Below are 25216 nucleotides of genomic sequence, written 5' to 3'. Positions count from 1 at the left end.
AATGCACTTGCAGCCGCATTGCACTGATCTCAAGAGAGTGTCGGCTGCCTCATGATGTACAAGATAGCTTGACCTTCTAGGCATGGAATAGGACACACATGCACACGTCAGGCTGAGGAAGCTGATTATTCAGAGCCAGGGGAATAGGAGTCCCGGCAAGAGCTTGCCTTTCAGGACAAGAGGGGAAAATGTCGCACTGTCCATCTCGGGAAAGAAATAGAAAATAATGAATCAGAATAAGACAGGAAAAGCTTGGAAAGTCACATTGCAGTGAAAGAACACGTCTGTTTATGAATGGAGAGTTTTGATATTGGACCGTGTGTCTGGCCCAGCCCTGGGGCTGCATTACACAGCCTCCTCCCCAACCTGCACTGCAGAACTTTTCTCTCATCTTCACAAACACTCTGAGAAAAGTGCCTGAGTCTGCATACACGCCCTGAGTCGGAAGATGGGGAGGAGGGTGAGGCAGGAAGGAAAGCAGAGAGGGGAGGAGTGAATGGGGTTGATGGAGGAGGGGAGGAGAATACGAGTGGAAACAGGGGCAGGTGAGGGAGGGGAGACAGAGAGACGAGGGAAGAGAGAGCGAGAGAGAAAGAGAGGGAGAAAGAGAGAGGGAGAGAGAGAGAGGTGGCATGCAGCCAACGGAGAGGACAGGGAAAAGTTGCGAGGTAGCCGGAGGGACGGGCAGGGAGAAGAGTCAGCGTCATTGGTGCTGTGCTCAGGGGGAATGAGAACAGCAGCTTTCCCTCCTATCCGTCCGTCGCTCCACATTTCTCCGTCTTTCTGTGTGTCGCCATCTCTCCTCTCTCATTTTCTGTCATCCTGGCTGGGGCTGATAGTGTGGCTGGCTCTGCAGTAAAAGTGCCGGCTGGCGGATTCTCCTTGAGTGAACCCTAAACTGTGTGCAGTGTTCGCCACTGTCCTGTCCACACTGACTCAGCTGTGCAGGCAGCCCGCCGGCCTTTGAGGAAACACCGACTGCAGGGGCAGGTAGGCAGGACAGAATATGAACTGTGCATGTTTTCATGTTTTTGTATTTTCTTAAGCAGCCTTTTACATCCAGTCCAATGGATTCTGTCTGCGCATGAAGACTCATGCATGCAGGAAACATGCATACATAAACTGTCTGTATAGAAATCCTTTTTTACTGTACACTGTCTGTGCTTTTCTAGAAAGGTAATGTCCCATTTAAATATTTCAGTTGATTAACTTCCCCCCCCCTCTCTCTCTCTCTCGCTCTCTCTCTCTCTCTCCGCCTTCGCCCTCTGTCTAACCTACAGTCCTTTCCACAGGAGTGCTCTGGGGTTAAGCGGGCCTGCTCCCTCCCCCCGGGACGTGCCTCATTTGGGGTCCAGACACCCAGGCCGCATATTCTAGATTCAATCCAGAGTACCAGAGAGGCCAAGTTGTGCCAAAGGATATTGTCCGAGCTATCTAGGGGCCGCTGGATCCTGCAGCAGAATCTGTCTATGAACAGATCTGGCTGCCATGGAGGTCCAGTGGTTTAGAGTTCAACTACCGAGGCTGGGCCTGATCCTCTCTACGCTGCTCGGTAATGTCTTTACTTCACCTCTCTCCATTCTCTCCATGATCATTATGCTACAGCCCATTTGCTCATCTCTCCTTTTTGAAAACTTCCCATTTGTTTTGTTCCCTCTCACTCCTTACTGAATACCAACAGCCTGTCAATGTGTGTTTGTGTTGTTATGCAGAACATTGATGATGTGGCATATTTGACATTGACCTTCATCAGCTTCTGACCTACGTCAGTATTGACTGCGTTTGTATTTAGGTCAGTACACGATAGGTTTCGCAGAAGGGTTTTACTTCGGAGACCGGGCAGGTTTTCTTTCTGAAGGTTGCGTGTTTCATCCCAGGAGCAAAACGTGCTGCTGCTTCTGCCTTGAAACACAGAAAGGGACAAGGACTGAATGTTTACATTGAAATGTGCTTGTTGGGAATTAAGTAATTGGTCAATAGTTTGTTGTTATCTTTGATCCTTATTGGTTTTGATTGGGATTGTATTTACTAAAAAAGCACTTATATGGTGGCCCTTGTGATGGGAAGGTCGTGTCAGAACGTCAGGCCCTCTAGACCAGAGGTTTGATTGGCTACAGTGGAGATGTGTCTGCAGTAATAGTGCAGCAGAGTCACGTGGGGCAGTAAAAAATCTGCCCAGTTTCCATTTATTCATGAATCAATATATTAAAACAGAGTATGTTTGCAGTGATCATAGAGTTACAGCACAGTAGGTATCCAGATCTGATATTGTTGTCTTAAGTGCATTGCTGCTGTTTTGGATATAGTGGGTCAGCTGTGAATATTGGATTCTGTTTGCAACAGGCGACACCCATCCACACATCTGCATTAAAGTGTTTCCTATTTGGAGAAAAGCATCACATTGGAATCAAAATCCTTCGTACTCTGGCTTACAATTTATGTTGCCATCCTGCATTTATTCTGCATTATCCGTTATCTGACAATTCACTATTTGTAATACCCTTTTCTGCCATTGTTGCTACATTCAGTACTTACAGTAAATATGTCTGTGTGTGTGGAGCGTCAGTGCAGCAATAGTGCAGCCAACACGCATTAAAACAAAGGATCTATGTGCGACCGGTCTGTGACACAATGTGCTGGAACTGTAGACTCTAAAACTACCTCACAATGTTCCTGGCCTTGTTAAATGGATCACATCAACAATTCTCAATAAGTTAAAAATATTCATCTCCCATTTACACAAATTGACTGACGATGGGATTGTGTTGCCGGGTAAACATTTGGATGTTGTTTTCAGTTCAAGAATAGCTATTTCTTGCTCACAGGTGCAAACATTTTGGACATAACAAAAACTGCATGGAAGACGTAATTAGCAGATGCAGGTGGACATGTAGCAGAAAGAGAGAGATGCTACCGCAGTTGCATAAGCATCAGCAGTATGACATGAGTTACCATCATATTTGTTTGTTCTATTGTATAATGAGGTGCTTAAAAAGGTGCCCTACACTATACAGTACTTGTTAAGCAGAAGAAGCTGTTTTATGTCTCTGCATTTTGGCTTTTCTGTTGTTTTTGTCATTCTAACAATTCAAACCAGTATACATCGCCTTGTACACCTTGGATTTAAATAACAATGGTTAGTGTCTCTTCTTTAACTAAAATATTTCATGAAATCTCAAAGAAAGGCGATCTAGTACCAACTGTATTGGTGTGAATGCCAAAGTAGGTCTGAAATAATTTAGTGTCACTTTATAGTTTATCTACCAGAGAGCACAACTCTTGGTCATCACAATTTAGCAAAGATTATTTAAAAAGTGTGGGGGGGGAAAGGATAGTATTATCAGCTGATGTGTCATTATAATATTCTTTTAAGCTCCTACCTATCATGTTAAGTATCAGCCTCTAACAACTGCTAGAGGCTGATACTTAACATACTTAACATGATGGCCAGGCTGTAGCATTCTGTGATTTGAATATAACGTTTGATGTGGTGAACACATGTTGTGAGATATTCTAAAGTTGACCTTTAAAGGCTGGAAACTGGAGCATCACTGTTCTACTTTTATAACTGAAGCTCCAACACTTTACCTTGCAAAACAAAACTTTGATTAGAAATATTATAAATATGATCATGTTGTTCTGGGTCTCTTGTTAACAGCTGCAGTGACGACAAATAGATTAGAATATATATAACACAAATATAGTGAAAGGTTGAAGAAACAAAGTGACACTGTACAATGTGAACGAGGAGAGAGACGGGAGGGGGGATGCTGCTGCTCTCTCGCCGCTGCTTTATTGCTGTTTTTGCAAGCTCACTGTGCTGCATTGGACCAGCTGAGGGAAAAGATTGGAGAGAGTGAGTTTTGCCAGATAGCGAAGGAGAGATGAGGCTGAATCAACAACATGTCCATATACAGTATGCCACAGCCCCTCTTTGTAGAGCCATGTCTGCTGTTTTAATCAATAGTATTCTCTATTTGCTGCATTGTTGCTTGTCATATGTTGACCTTGAACACGTTTTCAGCCAAGCATTACACACGAAACAGAATCGTGGGAATGAGAGAAGCTACAGAAAATACAGCTGCTCGTGAAAACATTCATCTTATCCGGTGTTGTGTTTTCTCTCTAAAACCTCATCAAATGTGTCCGAGTTCTGCACAGCACCGTGTGAGCATGCAGTTTACATATCACACACTAGATGGAAGCATTGGGGAGCTTTAATGGTGTAGAAGAGGGAGAGAACAGACCGTTGGTCGGTCCTTGACCTATTAAATTGATATACTGTGACAATTTGATACCTGTGACCTTGACACATAAACAGTAGGTGGGATACTAACGAGGAAACAAAATTATATAGAAACTATAAAATGAAACACTGCAGTTTAATCACTGGGGCTTCCTGATGCCGTCTGTCGGTGCCCCCAGTGTTCACTTACAGTTCTTACAATGGGCCCAGCAGATTTCATCCTCTCTTATTTACAGTACATAAAGTAGTGTCACAGCCAGGACTCTGTGGTCTCATGGGACTGAGGGTGTGACCAGTCAAGCACCAATAATAGTTTATTCTATGTTATAATGTGTTCTTGAAATCATGAAAATCTAACTTGAATGTACCTGGATGTATCTTTGTAAAATAGAATGAACATAGGTAGTGCATTTAATGTAAGCGAGATGAAATATGGGTTTTGGACATTAAGCAATCTGGATGCTGAACTTAACCCTTGTGTTGCCTTAGGGTCATTTTGACCCGAATCAATATTACACCCTCCCCCCGCTTTAGGATTAATTTGACCCCATTCAATGTTTAATGTCGGTGTTCTTTCGGTCGTCAACAAACAAACATAAAGTGCCTCACACTTAAACTTGGAAAACAATATTAATTCTAATAATTTTCTGGAGGTTTTAATTGCTGGCGTCAAATTGAACCCAAAGGGTAAAATATGTTAGTAAATATAAAGGTAACAGGAGGGTGAAACATTGAATCGGGTCAAAATGACCCAAAGGCGGGAGGAGGGTGTAATATTGATTCGGGTCAAAATGACCCTAAGGCAACACAAGGGTTAAAGGAATAGTTAAACATTGCAGGCATTATGTGTGGTTGCCTTCTTGCAGAGAGTAAGAAAATATTGATACAGACACAATAAAATACGTGAACATACAGTTCAGGACAGCAGCTGATTAGCATAGCTTAGCATAAAGACTGGAAGTTTTGACCGAAGGTAACACAATCAAGACTATTTCAAGACACTGGGAGCAGTAACTTGAAGGATTTGCTGGTTCTCTCATAAATATGAAAAGACATTAGGAAGTTACTGCATGCTCTCAGGCAAGATACATTCTGGAACATAATGCCCTGTAAAAACATACATTTTAAATTGTTGGAACATATCATTTTCGCAAGATAGACTGAGTGGACTTTGTTACCTGCAGAGTGAACCAGACAAACTGTTTCTAGTGTGTATGTAAATCTAACTGGCTGCTGGCCGTAGTCGCATATTTAACAGTCAGATAGGAGAGTGGTATGGATCTTCTCATCTAACTCTCATCAAGAAATTAAACAATCGTATTCCACTAAAATGTTGACCTAATGCCGGGAAGCAGACGTTGGCTTTGTGTTCACACAACACTGCTGCACTGTGAAGTGGATGTGTGCCCTGTGTAGTCTCATCTGGTTGTGGTTTCTATTCCCCCTCTCTTCAGGTGTGTGGTCAGTTCAGGCCCTTGAGATGATTGTTGGGAAGATTCCCTTTCTGCAGGCCGTCAATGGCAGCACAGTCATGTTGCCTTGCACATACGCCAGCTGTATCGGCATCCAGGACCTCTACTTCAACTGGCAATATGATGACAACGGCACCATGCTGAAGGTAAGAACCCTCTGAGAGAGAGTCGTGCTCAGGTAACTTGTTCGGTCGTTGTGGGTCATTGATGGCTTGTTGGTCCCATCAGGTGTGTGAGTCATTGATAGTGAACGAGGGGGTGGAGCCACATGTGGAAATATTTCGAGAGCGGGTGGACTTTGTGGGGATGAACCTTAAGAACAACGTCTCCATCCTGCTGTGGAACATCACTTTTGCCGACGCAGGCATGTACACTTGTTTTGGACGCAATCCCAAAGAGAAGGGCAGGAACCACAGTGCCATCTTCACACTCATCGTGGTGGACGAATGTGAGTGGTCAAGGTTTATGCTTTATTTTCCTTTCATTATGTTTAAATGGAGGTCTTCAGGCAAAGCTATATTAGTTGTTTAGTTCTATATGCAGTGGATTTAGTTTTACAAACATACCCAATCAATCTTCAGCCCATTATTTATCCACCAAACCAAAATGTCCTTCTTTAAGCAACAGAAATTATGGGAACTGCCCAATATGACAACACATCCCTACAGATCTTCCTATATGCCTTGACATACTGTACTGTATATGTTGGCTAATCACAAATGGGAACAGCTCACTGTTGATGATAAGATAAATCAGGCCACATACAAAGACAATATTGCAGGATAAATGTTTAGCCTGATTTGGGAAAGAAAAAAAGATCCCACAGAAGGAAAATAAATCTTGAGGTGACAGTAAAAGAGAAAAATAAAGAGTGTGGAATTAATTTATGTCTGATTTAATGTTTGTTATTTTTTCATATGGTTTGGTCCTCCACACACAAAGACAAACAATCCAAGATAGCGGATTATCTTTCTCACCTATTAAACTAAGCATGTTCTAGTTTTTAAGCACACGGTAAGTTTAATCATGCAGTTTATCTACAGTTTATTTGTATATGTTGTTGCATCATCAGTGCTGTGGTGCTTTGTTAATGTCTGCAGTGAGGGTGGTGGACAACAGGCTGACCATAATGATAGCCTCCGCTGTGGGCGGAGCCATCGCAGCATTAATGGGCTTCATCTGGCTCAAGAACCTCACTATCTATGTTCTTTCCAAGATTGAGGAGAGAAAGTGAGTTTTCACAGCCACCTGGATATTTACCAGCAGTGCAACCATTTCACACTGTGTCATCAGAGTATGGCGTGAGCTCCAGATGTTTCTTTGAGCTGCCTGCCATGCATGTACAGTCCTAACTTCTTCTTCTCCTTCTTTCCTCCTCCGCCACTGCAGTAAGGAGTGCCTTGTAACATCATCAGGGATCGACAACACAGAAAATGGCCTTTCAGGATCCAAAGCTGACTCAAAACCAACGCCAAAAAAGAAATGAGAAAGTGCATGTATATAAAACAATATGAGTACTCATATTTATTTATCTTCTTTGCATATATTTCTATCTGCACATGTATTTGCACACGTTTGGATCTTAAAAACTGACTGGCTGTGGCCTCCACAGGGGAATATATACATGTGCACACAACTGTGTCAGATGATATACAACTAAAGAGCGTGCAAATCAGTGCACACATACTTATTTAAAATGTACTCACAATATATAAGTGCACGAACCAGAGATGCTCAGACTTGATTTGTTTAGGATATAGGATATCATATTTACATCTCCCCTCCTATACCTGGTCTCCCATACATTTGCCTTCTTCACATTACCAGAAAAAAACCCATTAAAGGCGTTATCTTTGGAATTAAATGGTTCTGACAGTTAAACAATTACAAGCTACTGCACTTTTACTCAATGAAATGTGCATTATTGGTCTTAATATTCACGCAACAAAGCATTAATATCAAGTCCAAAATGTCTCTAAGGAAGACATTGTTGCCAAGTTATCTGTAGAGTCTCGAATATGGCACAGATAATTCATTATGGACAGTGAAGACAACAGCAGTGAAGGAAGTGCAACCTTAAAGGAAAGAAAGCATAACACTCTAAACAAAACAAAAAAGAAATATTCTGAAACCTGTCCAACTGATTGATTCCCCACTCTAACATCAGGGTCTGCATCGTAACAACATGCTATTTGGATTTGTTCATCTACTGGTGGATATCTGGATATTTCCCATTGGGAATCGTGCATGTTTACAGGTATTCTGTGAGTGTAAGCTCAGTGAAAGCATGCTTGGTAACAAGCAGGAAGCTTAGTGTCTCTGGTTGATGGTTTATTTTTGAATTCCTTACATTAAAAGCAACCATGTGCACATGTATTCAATTGTGGGTATATTTGTGTGAATTTGTGTACACTTTATTAAATAGTGTTTTTGTGTGTGTGGGGGGGTATTCATGAAGTAGAAGAAAAACTGTTGTATATCATTCTTGCACAGTTGTGCTCTGTTAAAAAGTGGTTGGTATTCTTGATACAACGATCATTGTCTTTGGCCACAGCCGGTATACATTAAAAGCATGTCAACTTTGACTGTTTTTAATCTGAAGTCAAAACACACTTTTCTTAGTGCTTGAGACAGGAAATAATGTAATTTAGTTGAAGCTGTGCTGAATCCTCACACCAAATTCACAGTAACCTTTCAATCAACTAAATCAAAATAATATCATCTATTTCGCAGATACTGTAGTAAAAGAAAACCGGGCGCTAACACGAATGGCCCTGACAGAATATTGCAGGATTCAGCCCAGCTCTTCATCCTGTAGCTTCTCTTTGCTTGATATAAAACGCAGGTGCCTGTTAGTGCTTCTACGCTCCTCTGCCAGCGAGGACGACTATATATTGCAAAAGACTTTATAAAGCTCAGCAAACAGTAGTAATGCAAAAAGCTTCTGCACTCACCTGATATACACTCCCCTGAAGCTAACCCTATAGATGAGGAATGATCCTCTGATGATACTGCTTATAATCAATGCATTTAAGCATGGGCAACATCGGCCATATTTTAGATACAATGCTTGAAATCAGAAATACATACGTTTTGGGAATACAACTTAACATGGTTGGTATGGTATGGTATGGTATTCGGTTTTATTGTCATTGACTAGAGTACAGGTACAAAAGCAACGAAATTGCAAAGAAAGGGTGGATGGAAGATTACAGCATAACATGAGGGAAGAGAGGCAAGAAAAAAACAACCCCCCGACTATGCCCCTAGAGGGGTACAGTGTGGGAGCAGGAAAAAACACCTTAGCACATAAGCACATACATCTTAAACATGACTTGCAACGAGTAGGAAGGGGGGAGGGGAGGTAAGCCAAAGACTGGGTGATCTAAGCCCAGCCATTGGAGGCAGAAGGTGACCAGCACCGACAAGCAGCCAGCCCGGTCCGTCAGCCATTACAGCGCCAGCCACAGACCCCGTCCTGTCACACTGGGGGGACGAAGCAGACGAAGGCGTGGGATGGGGGGGGGTAGTGAATGCAAATCAGTATGTTGAAAGTTCGTGTGTGCGTGGCCTGATATGTCGTCCTCCCCCAGGCCACAACAGACAGAGTTCTCAGACCGCAAGATGGTCGTTGCCATGGAGATAGCCTTGAAGGGTCCTGGGGAGAAAACAACCACAGGTGTCTGTGGATCGGGGGAAGGGAATGAGAGAGGTTCTCGCTTCAGTGATCTTCGGGGGAGTTGTTGTTCCAGTAACGGCCTTGGCCAAAGCCCGTTCTGGTAGAGGGAGCCGAAAGCAGATAAGATTGGGATTGTTTGGTCTTCCAGTAGCTGCATTAGAATTTGCGCAACTACTATTCCTCCATTTTCCTCCCATTTCCCAATAGGATTTCAAATCGATCCAATTTCATTTGCAGAGCCGTCAGCTTCTCCACGATGTTGTCATTCTGGCGGTTTAATGCCACAGTCTGAGTGCCAACAACTCTGCCCAACGCGTCAATCATGTCGGGCAGCCTTAGGGGGCTTTTAACAGCTGTCACCGTTTCCTTAATTTTCCGATAAACCAGGGCAGCGCCAAATCCAAACAGCAGAAATCCTGTAATCATAGTTCCGAATAGGTAGATGTCTTCTACGTCCTCCACGGAAAGGGCTGCTAGGCACACGACACGCCACTTCCCCCACGCGTCCATCGTGTAACCAGCAACACACGTCCCGGCAGGACAGGCAGGTTCCCCCGAACCCGAGCTTCTCGTCGAGAAGACGGTGTCAATTGCGTTAAGAGACCAGTTGATCAGGTCCATGGTTTTTAGTTCGAAGAGCGATGCTGAGAGAGTCTCTCAAGTATAAAACAAGACAAGACATGACGATAGGAGCCAAGCAGGGAAGGGAAGGTCATGGGGAGGAGAGGGAAGAAAAATGCGACCGCCTTCGAAGAGAGCCAAAAAAGATGGTACAATGTACTATCACTGGTAGAGTCAGCTCTGAGGTTAACTGTTAACCCCATTTTACACCATGCTAATGTCATCGTGCTAACCCTTGCTAACGCTAGCACAAGTTGGTGATGGGGCCATGGATACTGGAGGCTACGCCTGGATCAGCCTCAATATAGTTGCTTGTGCAAAAGGCTCGTTTTCCCTACACTCTTTTCCATTCAGTCAATGTTTTACTCTTTTCAATAAATAATGTGTATAGCTGTGAAAAAGATAAACCCAGTTCCCCTGCCCATGCGTACAGTAAATGACCCATATATTCATTCTCTCAGTGATCACAGGGTCCCGTCTCAGATAGCAGGTTGAGAAGGGGGACTGCAGTTCAAGTATTAACCCTGTTTAAGCAAATGAAGCCCTGACTAATAAACAGGGATGGCTCCTGCTGAGCATCATATTAGGAGATGAATGAACTGTATCTGCATCACACTCAAAAACAGGGAAATACTCCTTCACCTGCATATACAATATACACATGCATGTTTTGCACATTCAAGACAATGAATGTCTGGCTTTAAAAAGAAATACCTCTGGAGAGTGGAACAGATGTGTGGCTAAGCACTGGGTCAGGTCATCTATGAAATATGAATGTACCTCCCCAGTCTCAGCAGGTGTTAGCTTCGCCAACTGTACAGTGAAGTGTGAGCTTCTGATGGTTATGTTTAAAATAATGTGCCTCCACGTTAAAGTGACTCCAGTCTATAGTCACTGCAGCAATATTGTAAAAGGGGATGTGTTGGGCACTTTAAAAACATGTATATGTTTGTGTTAGACGGGATCTGATGTAAATCAGTCTCAGTTTGTCACGTATCATCCAAGTGAAATAAGAAGGAACCAAACAAATGCACAAATAAGGAAATATTCATGTAAGGAGGTCGTTAGTTTCTCTATGTGATGTATTTCCTGTTGAAACGGCAGGAAATGTAGGGGAATCAGTCTTAAAGGAATAGTTTTGGTAGTTTGCTAATTTGCGTTCATGCCGAGATTAAGATGAATTCCACTCTAGTGTCTGGCTAGTTATCTTGATCAGGTTTAGTAAAGAGGGAAACAGCTAGCGTAGCTTTCTCCTAGGTTAACACAATCCACCTACCGACACCTCTAAAACTCACTTATAACCTTGTTAACATGCTCCTTGAGTCTCCACTGTCGCCTGGCAACTGCACAGTGTCAACAAAACTCTATTAATGTACAATATAACTTGTTAGTGAGCTTTATTGGTAGGCAGATTTTTTTTATTTCTGGATTGAGCAAAGCTAACTGTTTCCGCTTGCTGGTAGGCTACCATTTTTATTTTTGCTAAACTAAGTTTACCAACCAAAATATAAAAACTATTCCTTTAAGTTGGCTATGAAACAACAGGTTATTATGGATGGAACAATTATATTAGATCAGACTGACAGAAAGGCAAAATTTCACCAAAAAAGCTGCAATAAAGGGTTTATTTTGTGAAAGAAGTTGCAACACATTGTGGATAATATACATTTGTCATATATTTTCCATATTATTGTTTGATTTAAAAGAGAGAGAAAATCCGCTGTCTAGGAATTGTGTTGTCAGAAAATCAGGTCTTAACTTTCAGGCTGTTGCTGCGACTTTGGAGACATAAATACAATGTTTTGCAGGATCAAATCATTCAATTGCAATAATTTGATTTAACTCTTGAAGCATGATTTTTCTCTGAGTGGAAGATCTCTGTCAGTTATTGTCTAATTAAACTGGGTTAAATAGCAACTGGATTTTTTTTCTCACTAATCAATGAATTGAGAAAGGCTTTTGGCTAATGTTGAGATTGTGACAGCGAGGGCCTCATGATGACAAGCAACTCTATGCAAATCACAACAGAAGTGACAGTGGGTCACATCGCACCGTTGAGTTACTGTGACAGTTCTGTGAGCAATACAACAGTCAGAGATGTGCATCAGGGAGTTGTGTTGACGGGATGCAGGTGGATGGGGAAGATCAAGAGAGGAGTTTGATGTGGACTGGAGCCCCTGTGCTGATCCGACCCTGCGCGGCGTATATAGCCTCACCAAGTCATGCTCCACCGCTGCTCTCTGCACACAAATATTGCCGACAGTACACCTTTAATGCTCTGGCTCGCCCTCAAATGATGTCTCCAGTTTCATCCGCTCACCCATGCACATCAGCTCTTAATGTCTTTATTATAGGAACATGAAATCTAATAAAGTTTTTAATAAAATCTGTCCTCTGGTGTTATTTGTATAGAAAGTGCAACACTAGTGCTTTGATACTCTTTCTGTGCTGAGCGAGAAAGAGCAATTACAACAGGCCTGTCCAAGAGTGTATGCTTCGTGAATGTTCCTGCTGAAAAAATGCTCAATTTGAAGGGACAGCTACAAGTTCGAGAAGATGCCTCTTGATGATGTCATCAGGTCATCTGAATTTATAGACGGTACAAACGTATACATTCAGGGAAAGTCTAATGAGAGTCACTATCAAGTGCTGTCAGCTGTCATGGGAAGTGTATCCTGGGGTTTTGGAGCCTATAGGCTAAAGGTCAGTACATCTCTGCCTCGGCTGTGTCCATTTTTAGCATTCTTTTTATTTAATGTGCAAAACTTAAACTTAATTAAGTTGTACATATATACCTGCAACACTCAACTCCTCTGATATTTGAAGGGGTTGAGAGAGGAATTGCTCAGACGTCTGTGACCTTATTGGTTGGAATTGTTATGTTCTGGTTCCACCATTGGCCAATGTTGTGTTATGCAGAAGTTAAGGCATTTTGCACAAAGGAAAATGCAAAAATACAACTTTGTACATGGAAGCTTCGATAGTTTCATCCAGTGTCGATGTTGCAGGTGTTCACCACATATCCATCACCAAAATCTAAAACTTACTATCTGCAAAATGATCCAGGAAACGTGGGGGAACTTCTTCTTTTTATCCTTTTGTATTATACATTAAAAAATAAAAAAACATTTTTATTGTCAAAAAGGCGATTTTTTCAGATAGGAGGTGTTGCTCTCCGGCCATCGACATGCTCCTTCCTCCCTTTTATGCTTTCTATAAACAAAGTAGAAACTTTATGAAATTGACATAAAAGAACATCTTCACATCCCCACTTTAGTATTTATATTTCATATTTCTAATATTGGTGCAGTTACGGCAAATGAAAGCTCCTCAAGGGTTATGTTCACACTAATACAAAGTCCCACGAACACTTCTCATCCACGGTCATACATATGAACCCCTACATCCTGGTGCAGAAATGTGCAACCACGTGTCTAACCAGCAGGTGTCACCGGTGACCCGCGTGGGGAGTCAGAAGCGTGAACCTCCGGTCACATCAGATGCCGCGTGGTGAGAGGCGAGAAGGCGACGCTGACCTTTTCTTCAAGATGTTTAAGTTTAAAAACGACCAAGTTTCCAATGAGAGACAGCCGACACACGGGCGTTAAATACACCTTCAGATGTCTTTATTCATTTATATGGGGTTATTTATGTGTTCTTGTGTGGGCAGAACACGTTTAATCACATACGAATCTGAGCTTTGACAACCTCGGGGCCAGTTGAGTGCAGTGATCATCTACGTGCGTAAAGGTGTGTGTGAATACATTAATGCCAAATATGTTCTTTTATTGAAGAAAGCGTGGCAGAAAAACGTGTTGTCAGTCAACTATATAGTGAGTGTATCAATCAGACCCAAATCAAACTGAATGAACATAAATGCACAATAAAAAAACACATTATATTTGGTTTCACTGGTCTCTCTGTGTCTGTAGCTTGTGCGGCTGCTGCAGCAGACCCCTCTCAGATCCTCCACTGGCATCCACCGTGACTTTAAATATTCTATGAACTGGGAGTGTCCTGGCTCCTACCGTCCTAATTTATGCTGATGCAGGGGAGCGCAACAGAGAGCTGTGTGAAAAGGAGAAAAATATAGCTCTGTAGAAAGTTGCTCACAATGCTTAAAGAATTCACTGAAACCTTTGATAATAGCTCTGATTTACCTGCTGTGTTATTCACCTGCTGTGTGAAAGTGTCATGCCCCACACCCCGCTACTCTCTTTCTCTCTCCTCCTCTCTATCTGCAGTGCATATCTGTGCGCAAATGTCTGCGCACGTTCCATGGCTCCGAAAGACAAAGAAAAGCATTCATTAGTCGGTGGTGTAGCTCCACGTCCCCGTGATTAAAGCCGAAACTCAGAAGAAAGGACATTTCTACATTTTAAGAGTCTTCGCCGCCACCTGGGCGGTTTTTGTAGATCCATATTGCGCAAAGAAACGCGGTCATCAGGGGCGCACAGGTGGGTGCGCTCTCTCCAAGGTGCCAACAGATCCGTCTGCGCAGCTCCACCGCTCACAGAAACTGTCAATTTGGACCCATTTAGACTTACATCCAGTGTTCAACTCACATCAACTGTCGGCTTTGCTGTGACCCATCGTTCCGCGGTGCTTCATTAGTGCAGTGAGGATGGATTTGTATGCACAGTAGTCTTGGGAAGAGAGGAGGGACATGGGCGGGGCTGAAGCGCCTCTCGTTTCCCCTCCATGCTTAGCGGGGCAGCAGGGCTGGAGAGACCTCCGGGGAGCACAGTCGCCAGTCCAGCACGGAGACCCGCCTGGCCAAAAAAACGCGCCTCACACTTGCCAGGATTGCCAAATATTCCTGAAAAATATACCTGCTATTTATGGCATGTGGCTTGTAACTTTACTCCTGCTGTACTCTCTCCAAGAAGGTAAGAGAACAAGAAATGCTGCAAATATTCCAAATGCTGTGTGGCGAGTGCTGGAGTCGTGCTGTGTTTTAAGTTGAATGAAAAGTGATAATTAATCGAATGCTCTATCGATTCGTGGCGGTGAATGGTGTGTGTGGCTCGTGCTTTGATGTATCATCGGATGCCCTGTGATGAGGGATTAATATAAATGAAAATATTCTCTTCAATCTAAATGTATAAACCTGCTTTAGCCTAACTGGTAAACATATTGTGAAAGTAAAGGTGTAAAGGGCTTTTATTTTTACCTGACTGTTTTGGGGGTTTTGTGCAGCGGCCTCAGATGGTGCTGATAGCACGGATTGTTTTCGCATTACCAACTCCGGTTATGAATATGTAAAATGGCTGAATAGGGAGAATGAGGTGCAAATACTGAGGGAGGGTGTGAGAAAAATGAAAACATGTATCGGCTTGTAATTATATACATTGATTACCAATTTTAGAGCAAGTTCACTGAAAAAGGTAGCAGTTCTGTAAAGTTTTGATGGGAATTCTTCAGATTTGTGATATCTTGATGCCCTCATTGTGTAGCATTTGCTAATTGCAGCTGTTTTCATGGACTGTATTTGGCTCAGGCGCTTCACAGCAAAAAAAATGCTCTTTTCAATTAGGATACGATGTTTAGGGGTTTAATTCGTTGTTTGAGTGATGACAAATTGTTCCCATTTTAAATTGGATTGCACACAAAAAAACGGCCCCCTTTTTTTCCTCCACGACGGCCTTAATAGTTTAATAGATCTACTCCCACATGAAGGCCTTAATTGGCGCATTCAGATTTGTCCTCCTTATTTAAATCATTTAGTCTCCGCAATTTCTCCTTTGTTTAATTGTGTTTTAAAATAAAGAAGGCGGGTTGTTTGTTTAAATGGATTCTTTCTTGTTCAGTATCTGCAGTAAATCCGCGACCCTGCTGCAAAGTTGATCTTCTGCTATTACAGTGCATTATAATAATCCTGAATAAATCTGCCTCGAAAAATAACACGAATGCAACACAATCTCCACGTGAGAACATTTTGCAGGCCTTTGTGTTGCCTGTTTGGAGTCATGTTTACATCCTGTTTGAGGTGTACCTTTACTGAGCAAAAAGTCTGGGGCATGGTGTGCTGGAAGGAGAATATGGCTGTTCTCGATGCAGACGAGATGATTAAAATAGGCCATTTTAAGTTCCGACATTTTCGCACACATTGAATAAGCATCTTTCTTTTTTATATTGGCGTATATTAATTAGCAGTTAGTCACATATGTGCTGCCTGCGTTTGTTGTCCGTGTAGTTTTCCTCAACTCTCTTTAATTCACTAAGTTTCCAAATATTTGCTATTGATATAAAGCAATTATTCAACTGGAAAGCTGTGATTTCAGAGCTGCTCTGGGTTTTGCGCAATCTTATTAATACGTGTAAATTTATTTCACCAAATGAGAAAGTCCAGGGGCGTGGGTGCAAATTATAGACTTGCCCGGTCATGTTCCTCACTAATAGCGCACCTGGACCCCGCCGTCGTGCTCGCGCGTGTGCCAGCGCGTGCTTCATGGCTCGTGTTACCGTATGTTTGTGTGTGTGTGTGTGTGTGTGTGTGTGTGTGTGTGTGTGTGTGTGTGTGTGTGTGTGTGTGTGTGTGTGTGTGTGTGTGTGTGTGTGTGTGTGTGTGTGTGTGTGTTGGCAAGCGCGCGGAGGAGTGACGGGGACACCCCTCTTGGTTTTGTGGACACATTTCTTATTTCTGCAGGAGCTGAATTGGAAGATCAATCATTTATTTATGTACAATATTCTTATTGTACATGATCAATCATGTATTTATGTACAAGATTCTTTAAATATATTTACATTTTTCACAAGACGTTTGATGAAATAAATGCTGCTATTATGCCAGAGACAGAGCCACTAGGGTTATTAACTGAGCGTAGAAAAAAAGGCTTGAAGGGTAATAACAGTTAATAACCAATAACCAATTAGTGCACAATGCCTATAATTTTTCTGCAGCAATTAAAAAATATAATACCTGATTAAAGGATTTTATTGTGATTTTTAATTGGTCATGTCAAAACAAAAAACGTGTTTTCTTCTTTAATTTTAAATGAAATTCACAGATTCTAAGTAGTTGTTGATTAATTAGCAGTGAAAAAGAATCCACGTCAACGTAGGCTGTAGGCCCACTCTGAGGTTGTATTTAACATTTTATATTTTAAACACAATTAAATAAATACATAGATTTGTCTAATATTCCAACAATATAACTTGCGTTTTTAATTTAAAGCAATAAGGTGATCCCTCACCCTGGTACACTCGTGTCCTCTTCACTGTTCCCCCCTCCACAAATAGAAATATGCAAAAATCCCCCCGCACCCCCCTTCCCTCCCCAGTCCAATTCCCTGTGCTGTCTTTGCAAGGCTGCACAATTAAAGCTGCAATCTGAGCTACAGTCGCCACTCAATGACAGAGCTGTGTGGTCCACAGGGGTGCCAATCATTACTCAGGTGGGGCACAGGCCTACATTTTTTTACCAGCTCAAACCTGACATTATTTAATTTGCCGAAAACACCCACCTTAAAGAGGGTTAAAGGAGAAATACCAAGCACTCAGTCTGACTTTTGTTGTAATTTGGTCTTTTCAGGGCTTAGTATACAGGATTCTGATTCTTTTCGTTGAAAATTAGGTATGTGCTTAAACAATAATATGAAAAAAGAAATGGCCATTTTTTAAAATAGAAAATATCAATGTCTGATGATTGATCAAACAACTTGATCTACATCTTCTCCACTTTTCACCCCGAGGAGCAGCAGGTAAATGTAATAAACAACACAAATGTTAATTATTCTTCACAAATCAACAACGACTAAATTAATCAATGTTGTTGGCTAATGCTGGGCAAAGTGTGCTGGCGTAAGACTGTCAGCAGAGAAACAGAGTCATTGCACATCCCAGCTCGCCAATAGGATGTCACAGCTCCGTCACCGGCAGCCCTGCTCTCCCATTCGTCCGTAAACGAGATTATGAATAAGTACTAATCATTTAAAATAACAGCGAAAAAAAGATGCAAATGAACGGCATCGACAGTAAGAAATGTTTTTCCCCCTTCCTAGAACTGTTAGATTGAGCCAGACCTCCTCCAAATTTTATTGGATGCTGGGCCTGCACATTTTCAGAAGGAGGGTGCGTTCAGCAAATGTCAAATCTATGAAGCAAGTAGTTGTTTTTGTTGGATCTCTCTCTCTCTCTATCTCCATCTCTATCTCCATCTCTCTCTCCATCTCTCCCTCCCTCCATCGCTTCCTCTCGCAGTAACTCCCCTCCCTCTCTCTCCCTCATCACTAGGCAGAATTAAAGGTTGGGGGAGGGGCAGTTTATGCAGACTGTGCTGGGACTTGTGATCCACAGATTTGATATTCACATTAAGAGAGAAACTGGCTGCTTTGATGTGAGGGGGAGCAGGTCCCAGGGGACTGATGAAGTAGCACACTTTTTTTTCACTGACACAGCACAGGCCGGGGGGAGGGGGGCAAGGGGGGGGGTGTTGGTTTGTGGGTGGGGTGTCGAGCAGATTGTTGGGGACAGGGTGTACAGAAAGACAGTAGGTGGGGAGCACTGAGACCCCATTCCTTGATTAGATGTAACCCAGCAACCTTTCCCCCTACTTTTTCACCCATCAACCACCTACTTATGCCAGACCCCTGAGGATTATCCATAAATTTACACCTATCTTCATCCCCCCCGTATCCCACCAATATTCAATTCACACCCCTTCTTACAGCGTGTCTCCTCCCACTTCTTCATCTGCTGCTGTATGTTTCCACACACAGTTTCCGTCATCTTATCGAAAACATCCGTTGCAACTTTCTGTGCCAAAAACACCTGAAGGATGAGTGAAGGAGAGGCGGCACAGCAGGAAGAGATTGAACACGCATGGAGTTACAATGGGAATTAAGATTTTTCTAAAATACCAAGCACTCGAGGAGAGAAGGCAGAGGTTTTTGACAGTCCACCTGGCTGATGTTATTGAGTTGAACCCTACACTGGACCTTTACCACAACCCATTCACAAAATCCGATAAAGAAATGCTGTGAACGTGGTTTTGCCACGAGCATGGATTGGAAAGATGGAGACGGTTGAGACAAGAAGAGGAGGAACATGTGGAGGCATTATGCCTCAGGTTGGGCTCAGGGAGCTCTGGGTGTGAGAATGTGTGTATGTGAAACCTTGGTGGTTCTGGGGTTTGTTTACCTCCTCATCACAATACAGTTGTGTGTGTGTGTGTGTGTGTGTGTGTGTGTGTGTGTGTGTGTGTGTACACTTCTTTGCACACTCACATCCTGGAGAGGCGTAGATCAGCTGCATTATGCATGATGAAACCTTGCATACGTTAGGACTTCTGCCTCTGTGACATACATATTCATGCATGGCTCTCTGGCAGGATGTATGAAATAGTGGCTCCGACTCTGACAGCTTAAGCTTTAGCTCCAGCAGTGCCGTCAGTGCTCCAACACTTTCCGGTGAGGGCTGGCTCTCTCTCTCTCTCTCTGGTGCTGCGTCTGAACGGGGCTGATGAAGCCACCTGGATGCAGGTGATCTGCAGCAGCAACATCAGCACAGGAACCCCGACAGCTTTGACCACTGCTGCCTTCAGGGCGCTGACTGGCCACACACTGCTGGGGTCCGACCTCGGTCCACTGAGAAAGGCGGTGTCACTGAAATGAACAGGGGACAACTGTACACACGGGCATGTGCGTGGGATAGTCTCCAATTGTTAAAGTCCACTTTTCATTGTATTTCTATGAGGTAAATCGGCATAGATTAAGATAGAGCTGAAACAATTACTTAATTGATATTTGTCAGTCATCAGAAAAATGTGTCGTTAACTGTTTTGACAATCGATTAAGCGTTTCAGCTCTACAGTCTTTGCTTCCGATATTCTTTCATAGGAGGATTTTTAAATGTTCTCTGTTTTTTCATGAGTGTAAGAAGCATTTCTCTAGGTTTAAAATTCTTGGTTGAACAAAACAAGACATTCTGGGAACTTGTGATTGCCCTTGTTTTACTATTTTGTGATGATTTAAAGTCTAAACAAATGATCTTTTCATTCAAATTAAACTGACGAAGTAATCGTAATGAAAAAAATCATCTGTATGGTATAACCACCATATGAGTGAGCTAAGTGCAGAGTGGCGGGCCAGTGAGGTAAGCTCACACATACTAACATGCACTATAAGGCGTGCATGGCCGGCCCGTTATATCATCAAAACAAGGAGAACTAGAATGGGCACTCGGTAGAGCGCATACCTTCACATATCACAAGGTTGGGCATTGAATTATGAACATTTTGGCATTAGTTGCATGCCAATTGGATACAAATTGACCGTGCTATGGTAAATAGAAGATGTTGACCTTTTCATGACCTTGACCGTTGACCCGATTGATCCCAAAATCGAATCAAATGGTCCCCGGATAATAACCAATCATCCCACCAAATTTCATGCGATTCGGTTAATACTTTTTGTGTTATGCGATTAACACGCATACAAATAAATAAATAAATACACGGTAATCAAAACATTACCTTCCGCATTTTCAATGCGAAGGTAAACAACACCGAGGAGGAACAGTGTCATTCTCTGCTCAGCTAGACGGTACTCAGCTGTATCTTTACATTTAGCTGTTTGCTGCAACTTTAATGTTTGAATGCAACCTGATGAGACTGGAGACATGGATACCAATGCAGAGTTTTTAGTGCTCAAGTTCAGCATAATATTCTGTTTTTACATTTTTGATTTTGAGTTGATAACAACATATCTATTAAATTCGGCATCTGTATTATCTTACCAATGAAACCAAACTCGTAATACTGACAAATAGTGGCTGTTTTGTTTTGAATTCAAAGATGTTAAAACGTTAACCACCAGCTGTGTATCCATAGTGCCTTTGTCAGTTAGTCTGGGAGTATGCTGGTTAGACAAGATGTCAACAACACTGGTTTCTGTGGTGTTTCAGTGTCAATACTGTACTCAACATATGCCCATTTCCCTGTAAGCTCCTATCACAACAACAACAAAATAGCCTACTCGTGGCAAATAAAATGCTTAAAAACAAAACAAAAATGTAAATGTTGGTTAGATGGCACAGCCATACAGAGGCATTTGTAGGATTTAAAGAAAGGCCCAAGGGGAGTGGTATGCAGCAATTTGGGGGGGGGGGGGGCTCGGATATCCATTGTTAGAGACAGTTCATGAAGCTCGCCTAAAATAGGTCTAACGACGCTCCTGCGACCATATGTTACGACTTGAGTCTTGCATCTATGATTTAAGATAAAGACCTAGTGGAATAATAGCTACCTGGTCAAAGAGTAAGGTTGTCCTCCCTCTCTGTGTGTTGTCATCCGAGTTCTTTTATTATCTTTTCTATCAGCGAAGGTATGACCCGCTCTATCTCACGCAGTCAATGCGCACCAGCCAATCAGAGGCGGAGTAGGACCCTCGTGCTTCACCCCAGCAGGATTCGACATCGGCCGGTCGCGTGTGCGTGTCCTCATTCTCTCGGTTGTAAGTCGCTGGCTCGCTAAACGCAGCACTGACCGCAAATAACGGCATCTGGACCCACGGCGTCTTTGCTGAGGCTCCTCCTGAGCTAAAGTTGGTCGCTCTCTCAGCAAGATTGCCAATGTTTGAGCCACTAGGGCGGTTAGCACCGTTAGCTGCTAGCTGCTAACTGTTCCCATGTTGAGAGCCGTGTGGAGGCAATATATACACTGCCGTTCAAAAGTTTGGGGTCATCAAGACAATTTTGTGTCTTCCATGAAAACTCACTTTTATTTATCAAATGAATTGAAAATTGAATAGAAAATATAGTCAAGACATTGACAAGGTTAGAAATAATGATTAATATTTGAAGTATTAATTTTGTTCTTGAAACTTCAAGCTCAAAGGAAGGCCAGTTGTATAGCTTATATCACCAGCATAACTGTTTTCAGCTGTGCTAACATAATTGCACGGGTTTTCTAATCAGACATTAGTCTTCTAAGGCGATTAGCAAACACAATGTACCATTAGAACACTGGAGTGATAGTTGATGGAAATGGGCCTCTATACACCTCTGGAGATATTTCATTAGAAACCAGACGTTTCCACCTAGAATAGTAATTTACCACATTAACAATGTATAGTGTGTATTTTTGATTAATGTTATCTTTATTGAAAAAATAGTGCTTTTCTTTGAAAAATAAGACATTTCTAAGTGACCCCAAACTTTTGAACGGTAGTGTATGCTCTCAATGTCGTTTTGAGCACCTGACCGTTGATGTGTCTGTTCATTGGTTAAAACTCCTCTGAGCTGTTGAACCTGAGGAATAGTTCACTTATCTCAGTCTCCTGGGGTCACAATGGCTACATTTGCAACTGGCCCACCTTGTCATCCTTGACGTTGACGTCTCAGTACTTTTGCACCATTTGCATTCAGCCATGACAAAGATGTGTTTAGCGTACAGTCTGTTGTGGTTTTAAACTCACTGTTGCTACATGTGGCATTTTAGTTTTCTTGCCACTCAAGCCGTCCGTACAGGTTGGCACAGGTGGTACGTAATGTCTGGAGAGACCGTCAGTCTGGCACCAACCAGAACTGTACCAGTTCAGCTCTGGAGTGCACACAGTGTGATCAGCCTGAACACGCACCTTCCTTCTATAGCGGGCTGACCTTGCCACTTCCGGGGGCTGAGGCATGAGAACAATGACTAGCTCATTTTAGTTTTTGAGACCTGCACATATATGAACCACTGTGACATAATTTGTTTTTGGTGACTTTAAGTTTCTAAATTTAGATTATTCAGAGGGTCACTGTTAAATTGGGACATTGTCTTTTAATTCACTCACAGCTTTCAAGTGCCAGTGCCACCATGGCAACACGCTCTGTCTCCTCCCAGTTTGAGTGCTCAGAGCTGCTTTTGCGTGTGTGTGTGTGTGTGTGTGTGTGTGTGTGTGTAAAGTTTATGTGTGGTTTGCCTGGTTTTGACTGGCTCTGAGTGGTGGGAGTTTGCTCTGATCCCCTTTTTATACCACTTCCCGCTCCATCAGTCCCATTGCTCCCCAGCCCCCCAGTGCCTGCGCCCCTAGGCCATATAATCTACTCTATGAGAGGCTCTCCTGCTGCCCAGCCCCCCCCCCCCCCCCCCCCCCAGCTCTCAGGGTGACCCCCTCACTCCTCCACTTTAGTCCTGTCCCCCCATTGGGAGATTATAGATATTGCAATCTTTAATATGGGCTTTATGCTCAGGGGCCATTATCAGTAATCTGCAAAGGGGAGGGAGTCTGACCTGGTTTTTGCAGCCCACCACTGGACTGCCAGACACATTTTCATATACCATCTGTAACATTCTGCCCAGCTTTATCAATCTCTCGCCTACTAAGGGATGGTAGCACTTCTTTGAAAGTAAGCTGGATCTATTAACGAACCCTCCTGGATGGAAGCGATCGCTGCGTCTTCCTTTGACCGGTTGCACTGAGCTTCGTCTCACTCGGCACACTGTTGGTGGTGATTTACTCTGTTGAGATTGGTCTGTGTACATCACACATAACTTAAAGCCAGGCTTCACCAAAGACATGGCTTAAACTAAGTCTTCATATTTTGATGATCAGATGTGTTTTTTGCTCTCACTCCTTATTTCTTGTGTTTCATTTGAGTGTATACGGTCAATGCCTGATGGACTTATTGATTCTCTGCATCAATATCACAAAGTCACTGTTCACACAGACGGTTTTCATTGTCACAACTAGGTGTATTTTGGGTTTTGTGCTTCGTGTACCTGTGAAAACCTAATAATGGTGTGAACAACAGGAATTATTTCTCTCTTATACTGTTCCCTCAACCTTCCCGCAAGATTGCATGAGCTCCGAGTTCAAAACCATCATTCAGCTGATGTAGCATAATATCCATCGGCAAGAGGTAGCTGATAATGACAAATTATGTAATTATCAATTCAAGTATTGGAACTGATCTGCAGACATTGAAGATATCTGTACCTCTGTGTCACAGAACCTAATGTCCTTTTACACCGAGGGCAGGGAGCCGCTGTGATTGGTGAGACTTCTTCTACCTTAACAATTAGCAGGTGTCATTTCGAATTTGGGAAATAGATGATCTGGATTATAGAATAATAAAAACACTTTTTGATTGTTAAAAAATAAACAATTAGTCAATTAAGCAATATGTGAATCCTCAGAAGAATAATGCAGGAAAAAGTCAAAATATTCTGTAGTTATGGTGCTTTTATTTATATGATATGAAAAGAACATTAATATCTTTGCGTCGGTTCGACATAACATGCAATTTGATGACGTCAACTCTAGTTCTAGCTTTTTCTCTCTATAAAATTATAAATCGATTTCGAAAAAAAGAAAAGACAATTGTAGGTATTAGCCCTCGTGTTTATATCATAAATACATAATGTGTGTTATATATTTTGTAGTCGCATCTCTAGTTCTGTGTTTCATTATATTATTGCCACATTTTGTGCTGAACTTTGACATAATTGACGTGTTTTTTTAAGTACATTTGTGTCTCAGACCTTCAACTGTTCTCTTCACATTTTATAATATGTTTCCAGGCTAAAAGAAATCTTATTTGTAATCGCACCACAAAAGTTCTTGAAGTTAACTAATGATCATTAGTCAGGATTAGGTATAAAAACCCTGATGCGTCCACTAAAACTAAAGTTTTTAAAAAGTAAGCTTTTGTGACATGATTGAATGTCAGTGATAACTATTACATCATTTAACATGAATCATTCAACTAAATCAATCAACATGTAATATCAATAAATTCTAACGTGTAGACTTAACTACTGAAAATTTGAATTAATCTTTATGTAATAACTATTGACATTGTTTGAAAAATAAGTCATGTACAAGAACCACTTGTAATTTCATCCAATTTAGATCAAAATCTTTTAGTATCTTCCAGGATGTTGAACATACTTTCTCTGCTGAATATGTGGTGGGGTGATGTGTATTATTAGACAATATCATTTTGCAGCAGAGGTGATTAACGTCCACATCTGTCCGTCACCACTATCCCCCACACTCTTATCTTCTAATCTTTCCTATTATCACCCCGAATTTAAAAGACATCCCCCACTTTATTTACTCTTCTCACTCTCCTTTCTCTGTTAGAGCTGTATGTGTTTAATCTGAGTGCCAATGAAGACCATTCCTGTGTGTGTGCATGTGTGTGTGTGTTAAATATTTAAGGAGATTAAATCGACTTAAATCTCTGCGTCTGGCATAGAAATTCCAATCA

General features: G+C 42.2%; 2 protein-coding genes across 3 annotated transcripts in view; both read left to right on the top strand.

The window, feature by feature from the left end:
• The first annotated feature begins 660 nt into the window (after positions 1 to 660).
• On the top strand, positions 661 to 12408 carry scn4bb (sodium channel, voltage-gated, type IV, beta b). 2 transcript variants are annotated; one of them, XM_056411647.1, is made up of 6 exons: positions 661 to 990; positions 1293 to 1552; positions 5701 to 5864; positions 5947 to 6166; positions 6819 to 6948; positions 7108 to 12408. In XM_056411647.1, exons 2-6 carry the CDS (start codon positions 1489 to 1491, stop codon positions 7202 to 7204), a joined length of 675 nt encoding a protein of 224 aa, XP_056267622.1. In that variant the 5' UTR covers positions 661 to 990; positions 1293 to 1488; the 3' UTR covers positions 7205 to 12408. The 2 variants fall into 2 exon arrangements, with proteins under 2 accessions (XP_056267622.1, XP_056267621.1); XM_056411646.1 differs by having other exon boundaries at positions 1281 to 1552.
• A 2276-nt stretch (positions 12409 to 14684) lies between these two features.
• Positions 14685 to 25216, top strand: part of LOC130191953 (cell adhesion molecule DSCAML1-like) — a 55332-nt gene continuing 44800 nt past the window's right edge. Inside the window, exon 1 of the mRNA XM_056411725.1 lies at positions 14685 to 14907. Within this exon, the coding sequence (XP_056267700.1) occupies positions 14685 to 14907 (223 nt within the window). The remainder of the gene's footprint in view (positions 14908 to 25216) is intronic.

The sequence above is a fragment of the Pseudoliparis swirei genome, chromosome 3 (assembly GCF_029220125.1).
Source record: "Pseudoliparis swirei isolate HS2019 ecotype Mariana Trench chromosome 3, NWPU_hadal_v1, whole genome shotgun sequence".
Lineage (NCBI taxonomy): Eukaryota > Metazoa > Chordata > Actinopteri > Perciformes > Liparidae > Pseudoliparis > Pseudoliparis swirei.
Note: the sequence above shows the minus strand (reverse complement) of the source record. Positions and strands in the feature narration are given on the sequence as shown.

Coding starts and splice junctions, on each gene's coding strand:
- scn4bb (XM_056411647.1), top strand. CDS start 1,489: ATGGAGGTCCAGTGGTTTAGAGTTCAACTACCGAGGCTGGGCCTGATC. Junction 5,865..5,946: donor ACAACGGCACCATGCTGAAG/GTAAGAACCCTC, acceptor TGGTCCCATCAG/GTGTGTGAGTCATTGATAGT. Junction 6,167..6,818: donor ACTCATCGTGGTGGACGAAT/GTGAGTGGTCAA, acceptor TAATGTCTGCAG/TGAGGGTGGTGGACAACAGG.